General features: G+C 57.5%; 2 protein-coding genes across 2 annotated transcripts; one reads left to right on the top strand and one right to left on the bottom strand.

Moving 5' to 3' along the window:
- Window positions 1-1,568: 1,568 nt before the first annotated feature.
- B0H18DRAFT_957604 (uncharacterized protein) lies at window positions 1,569-2,324 on the bottom strand (the record flags this gene model as incomplete). The annotated part of the gene is made up of 3 exons (XM_048042587.1): window positions 1,569-1,688; window positions 1,922-2,022; window positions 2,150-2,324. The coding sequence occupies 3 exons, from the start codon at window positions 2,322-2,324 to the stop codon at window positions 1,569-1,571; spliced, it is 396 nt and encodes a 131-aa protein (XP_047889382.1).
- Window positions 2,325-3,274: 950 nt separating this feature from the next.
- On the top strand, window positions 3,275-5,177 carry B0H18DRAFT_1122597 (uncharacterized protein; the record flags this gene model as incomplete). The annotated part of the gene is made up of 3 exons (XM_048034539.1): window positions 3,275-3,319; window positions 4,352-4,692; window positions 4,751-5,177. 3 exons carry the CDS (start codon window positions 3,275-3,277, stop codon window positions 5,175-5,177), a joined length of 813 nt encoding a protein of 270 aa, XP_047889381.1.
- Window positions 5,178-6,366: the final 1,189 nt, after the last annotated feature.

The raw sequence follows: 6,366 nt of genomic DNA, 5'->3' as shown, positions 1-6,366 counted from the left end.
GCCACGTCCTTCTTCGCCTGCTCGACGGACGCGGGTGGGATCGGGTGGCCCGGCATCGGGATACTTAGGTTGTGGCCGGAGGAGTTCTGTCGCGGGCGTAGGGTGAGACTCGACAAGACGAACAGATGGACAGGGTTGCACGTACGACGCCGGGAAGATCTTCTTGAGCCGCTCGGCGGCGCACGCCGCCTTGGGCTTTGCGCCGTCCAGACAGTCCCCGAACTCGAACAGCGGCTGGCGAGCGGAGTCCACGAAGGTGATGGTGCGAACACCCCAGCCCTGTCGCACAAACGCCGGTGTCAGCATGAAACCAAAGAGTAATGATAGAAATCGCATCATCAACGTACGCGCCACATAGCACCCGAGCGTGCCACCCAAGAGGAGACACCGCGTGTTCGCAACCTTCCCGAGGTCAAGCGCAGGCAGAATGCGCCACACACGAGCTTCAGGTCCACAGCCTGGTCCGCGAGCTTTTCGCATACACGCGTGAGCATACAACCTACCCCGCATCTGAGTGGATAGCTCCCCTGGTCGGGTCCATCATTGGCGCCAAGTCGGCCACGCGCGGACCCAGCTTACAGTACCTTGGATGTTCTTCTCCCAGCCCACCGCCGCCGGCTTCTCCGCCTTCGCCGCGACGTCGCCGGTGCCCTGGGAGACGACGCCGACGCGGCTCTTGAACGGGGCGCTAGAGGGGCGCTCGGAGTCACGCCAGCATAGGATGCGGTACGACGGCGCGAGGTGGAGGGTATGGAGGTAGATCAGGAGGTTGCGGAGTGGCCAGCTGGGGTTGGAGGGCATCGCGGAGGGTCGAGGAAGGCGATGGTGCGCTGCTCGGGGGCGATGTTGGCGAAGAATTGGTCGTACTCTTCCACCGGGGCGATCTCGGGCTCGTCGCTGCCTGCCTTCGGCCGTACGAGGAAGAAAGCTCGTGGAGAAGCTAGTTGTGTCGCTTTAATCGCGGGCAGTTGGATACGTGGTTCGTCAATACGTGCTAGAGAAATGGAGTAGATGAACAGATGACGTACGAAGGAGTCGCTGAACTCTTCAAACGCGAGTTTCCAGTCTTCCTGGATTTCCCATGCCGGCTTGGCTACGAAGGTGGGGAAGGCGAACCAGTAATAGTACTTGTACTTCTTGAGATCTGCGAAGGTGATGAGTAGAAAGCGGCTGAGCTGCGCCGTCGAGCGGTCCACCATTGTGGTCTTCCAGATCTATGGAGAATGGTTGTCAGGCTGAGATCGTTGGTTGAACGCGCACATGTGAGGCCACTGAATCATACACATCCAGGGGTTATTGAAGCAGCGTGCCACAGGGTGCACGAAGAAGGGTGCTGAAAGAGAGAGATACCGAAGGGGCGAAGACTGTCATTCCCTTCAATACTCGCAGAAGCGGCAAAACATTGCCGCGCCGGTGTCAAATGACGTGCGCCAGTCGACCGGTCGTAGACCCTCTCGCGAAGCTAGCATACAGCGAGCCCATCGCCAACCTGTCAGCTATGGAACCGAGGGAGCATCACCAGCATTGACACTGTCTCACCCGAGCAGGCAAACGGTAAGAATCGGTGTTCAAGTTGCGCCATCACGGTCGCGGACGCCGTACCGCGGCAGAAGACTCGAGGAGTACGAGGTCTGTAGTCTCTCTGGCAATGCTCGCGCAGCCTTGGTGGCCTGGTGACAATAGCAGTACTGCGACATTGTAACTGATACTAATTCATGGCAGTATTTCGGTACGTTCAGACACGAGAGCAAGGATCCTAACGCTCATCGCCATCCTGCTAACCGGAAAGCCAGGAGATCGGGCTCATCGACAACTCCTTGAATGACGCATCTACTGAAGACGCAGTACAGTCCCACATACACCGCATATGCGCGTAGGTCCATGGGCAGCGGGAGAGATTCAGAGCGGAACAAACACATACCTCGTCCGTCACTTGGGCAAATAGCGCGGTCTTGTCTGCTGCTTTTAAGTGTTCGACGGTGTTGTAGTTCTTGAACACGCCAGTCACCAATGCTGAATGAGCTGGTGGTCTGCCAAACACAGGTCACGCGTCCGCTCGAGGGGTACAGCTGTACAGTTCGACGCCACTCACTTATCAGCCTTCAAGCTTCAAGCTTCAAGAACGGCTCGCCACCGACTGTGAGCTTACATCCGAGCGCTATTTCAGCGCCAGACTCGCAATCCTTGACGGATCGACCGTCCGCATACAGGCCATGGGTCGTTACGGCGTTGTCAGAGAGCACATCGATCCTGAAGTCCGTGTGCGCGAGCCAGAATGCCAGTTGGACGAGAGATGAGAACAGCGCAAATTGTACGATGGGCATGAGGTCTGAGTAGACGGTCCGTCGTAGCAGTCCCGATGGGGAGTGTTGTGCAGTCGCGCGACGAAGGATGTAAGGTGGGGTGAGGAAGGGCTGAGGCTGAGGCTCAGGCCAACCCACGCGTCGAGAAACGCTCACGTGATGGCTAATGCGCCCGCGTTCTCTGAACAGGGAATGCCGACGGCCCCTCTTCCTCCTAAGTAGCGTCAGCATTTTTCTGCACTATCTTAGATTACGACAAGCGCAGGACGTGCTGCCCGGGCTCGAATCACCTCCCATAGACGACCTCAGCCAAATTTCAGCTCCTGCGCCTATGACTCCTACGTAGGGCTCAGGCTCAGCTACGTACATCGCGCTTGTCTCTTCTCTGGAGGCTCCACATTGCGGCGTATCTCGCTCAGCCTTGTTGACGGGTCATGAAAGCGCCTGAATACCCTCGCTCACTCTCTCAGGGCGCATATAGCGACCGTATCAAGTCCAGGTATGCTCAGTGCCGAATGACAGCATCCGGGATTCTGGAGCAACGCAGCGTGTGGATGAATAAGTGGCTAGCGAGTACTCATACTCTGTCTTTGACTGCGTCTCAGCGAACGTTCCAGTGACAACAGGCCCGGATCGCACGCGAAGAAACCAGTATCGTAGTCGCATATCCTGAGCGCGTTCCCTACGTCTTCCGGAGCATACGCATAACGACACGCATCTCGAACTGTCTACGCGAGACACTGTCTTCTGGATATGGGAGTCTGGGCACAATCAACCGAATCACTGCCTCGCGTCGCTCACGAAAGGCGCCGATGCGTACCTCAACTCATGCGAACAGCGAGCCCCGTGTGTCGAGTGGAGTTGGTCGGCCCACTCCTTGCAAGTCTCTCGCTGTGGTCAGTATTTGCTCGAAGAGTTTTCCATGGCTGACGTTCACCCTCGCTACCAGCCGAAGCCGCGTCCTCTTCTCCATGATCCGTGACGAGAGCGGTGGGCGCAACACAGGTTGTTTCTGGGTAAGTTCGACAGCTGCTAGGCTTACTGGTGTCTCTGAGGGCTTTGGCAGTGCTATGAGTTCACTAACCCGGTATATCCTCCGTCGACTTGGACCGATATTTGCTGGCGCTACTCTCTGTGGTGCAATAGACATGCGTGCTATGCACTTTTACAACTGACGCTTCACAGATCCGTCTACTCACCACCGTAACTGGCGTGAGGTGCAACGATGATCCCGCTAACAGCGGCAGTACAGCCAGTACAGTACCCACTGGTACTAGCAATATGAGATCAAGACTGCCTCGTATACGCTGGCGATGGACCTGATTGCAACTGCTGCCAGTGAGTCTATCTCTTTACTGATGTCTTCTTCATGGCAGCGACTTCGCCTCCAAGAGGACTTCGCATATGCAGGACGTATCTAGACTGAATCGCCGGAGCGTCAGGCGGCGTCACAAGAGCCTCCGTACGTCGAATCGCCATCATCCAACTTAAGCATCATGATCCGAGCTGATCCAACAAACGGTGCAAGATCTTGGACCATCATCGTACCAATGCTCCATTCGCTGGTGAAATACTCCTAGCGTCTCTCCGCCCGGAACTCATCTCCTTTCCTCACATGGTACGAGAACGAGCCACACTGATGATGCTCCTTCCTCCTGCTCTATGGCGTACCATTTGAGGCAAAAATAAATGCATTCTATCACAAAGTTACTCACCGTATCTATCGCACTTACGCAATTCTATCACAAACTTATGAAGCCGTCTCTCTATCAATGCGTGGTCTTCATTCTATTTAAATGTTGCTCGACGAAAAATCTATCTAACTTTGGGGCGTCGCGTTTTCTATCACTCTTTTTCGGCTGCCGGTCCGGTCCGGCGCTAGCGCTCGACGCGTCGCCGGACGCGTCGCGCTCTGTCCTGCTGCTCTCGCGCCGACTCGCACGACGACCTCAACCTGAGCACGCAGTCTACGCAACGACTCGGACCTGGCCGTACGCACTCAACACCGAGTGCACCGAGGGGCGCGAGGCCACGCCACGCTTTGGCAGTCGAAGCGCGCCAACGCGCGACGGAGCCACCCCGCGTTTCACTGGTCCAAGAATCTGCGGTCGTCGCGGCATACAGCAGAGTTCATCAAAGAGCACAACTTCCGACTCTCATCCGTCTTTGCACTCTTTTGGAACCTCCTTAAGTCGCATCTTCCTGATGAGGTGCTGGGGCCTTTCGAGGCTTATCTGGTCGAGAATCAGATGTGCCGGATGGATGGCGACGGGGAGAAGGCTCAGAAGGCTCGAGGCATCTATATGGCAGAATGGGGTAGTGAGTGCGTCGAGTTCGACAACGCCGAACTGGCACCGCCTTCAGGTGTCGCCGGTTGCAACTACGCTCGGTAAGTACCTACTGTATACCCCTACTCTTGCTGAACCCCATGCTCACTCTGCTGGCAGGGCGATTCACCGGGAGAAGCAAGGCCAGAAGTGGGCTTTCTCGTGGACGACTTCGCGCCGCGAAGGCATGGCTGGAGGTAGCTTCTACCAGGCGATCTACGGTGTCAAGGTCCTGCAAGCACCTAACACCATGATCGCATGGATGCCTGAGCACGATCACGGTACGAGCCTACTCGATTGGAGTCCCGATAAGAAGGACGATGTTCCCCCGTTCGCCCAAGCTGGCATTGCGCTGGTGACGAGCACCCGGCTCGCCAGTACCTGGAAGAAGTACCTCGCTGGGCGCAACTTCGCAGAGGCAGAGGCAGAGTGGGTTGCGAGTATGGAGGCTGATGTTGAGGAGAAGTGTGGCGACGAGTTATGTACCTTTTGCCTCGAAGATGGTTATGAATGTAACGACGATTTGTGCCCGATCTGCATCCTTTAGCCAGGCATAGGTAGCTAATGAGATACATTGTTCAAGCGATAGTCTCCTCATCCTCGCTTCTCATACTGCGTGGTCATCACGGTGCGCGTCCACCCCTGGCGTGGCCCATCCTCGCTTCCTTCCGAATCCTTGCTTTTCTTTCGGCACCATCCCACCATCTCTCCTCGAACCTAGCCCTCCCGACATCCCACTCTCCATCCCACACCTCGCGCATCTCATCTTCATACAGCAAGGTTTCCGGTCCCCATACAGAGCGACGGCGCAGGAAGCGGCGCAGCACGTCTGCGCGGACGGAGGGCGGGCACTCTCTGTAAGGAAATGGGCGAGATCAGTAGATACACAGGGAGTAGCATAAACAAAACTCACTGAATCGTCGCGGCTCGCGCGATGTATGGCGCTGTAACTGAACATGGCGCGGATGCGCCATGCGCCACTGTTTCGGAGGTTGGGCGCACCGCCATTGTGCGTGCAAGCCGCACAACGGTCGACGCAGAGTCCATGCGCCGACGTTGTCAGGCGTGTATAACGCGGCACGGCCCATACATAGCGGTCTGATTGAGTCGGTTGTAGGGTGGAAGAGTGGAGTCGAAGTTGGGCGTGGACGTACCGGTCGGACAGAACATCGCGCCACGCCACGTCCCGGGAGCGGAATCGGCTCGGACAACTTGCGTCCATTTCGAGCATAGCCTGCGCAGGGTTCGGTAACGATCCGAAGCCACGCGGAGGGCTGGGCGAGGATGGGCGAGGTCAGGAAGGAGTCACTAGCGAGACGTCGTGTGTGAGGGCGAGAGTGTAGCAAGCATGCACGAAGTGTGCACGGAGTGTGTACATACGGTGTGTGTCGGCTGCGAAGGCCGTTCGTAGGTTGAAAACGCTGGGTCGAGCACGCCAGGGTCGAGCTGGGGCGCAGACGTACCGGCCGGACAGATGCGGCGTGTCGCGCGTTGGCGCGCTTCGACTGCCAAAGCGTGGCGTGGCCTCGCGCCCCTCGGTGCACTCGGTGTTGAGTGCGTACGGCCAGGTCCGAGTCGTTGCGTAGACTGCGTGCTCAGGTTGAGGTCGTCGTGCGAGTCGGCGCGAGAGCAGCAGGACAGAGCGCGACGCGTCCGGCGACGCGTCGAGCGCTAGCGCCGGACCGGACCGGCAGCCGAAAAAGAGTGATAGAAAACGCGACGCCCCAAAGTTAGAT

This window comes from Fomitopsis serialis (genome assembly GCF_022376445.1).
Source record: "Fomitopsis serialis strain Sig1Antser10 chromosome Unknown B0H18scaffold_80, whole genome shotgun sequence".
NCBI classification, from domain to species: Eukaryota; Fungi; Basidiomycota; class Agaricomycetes; order Polyporales; family Fomitopsidaceae; genus Fomitopsis; species Fomitopsis serialis.
The sequence above is the reverse complement of the archived record's forward strand: the minus strand, read 5'-3'. Positions and strand labels throughout refer to the sequence as shown.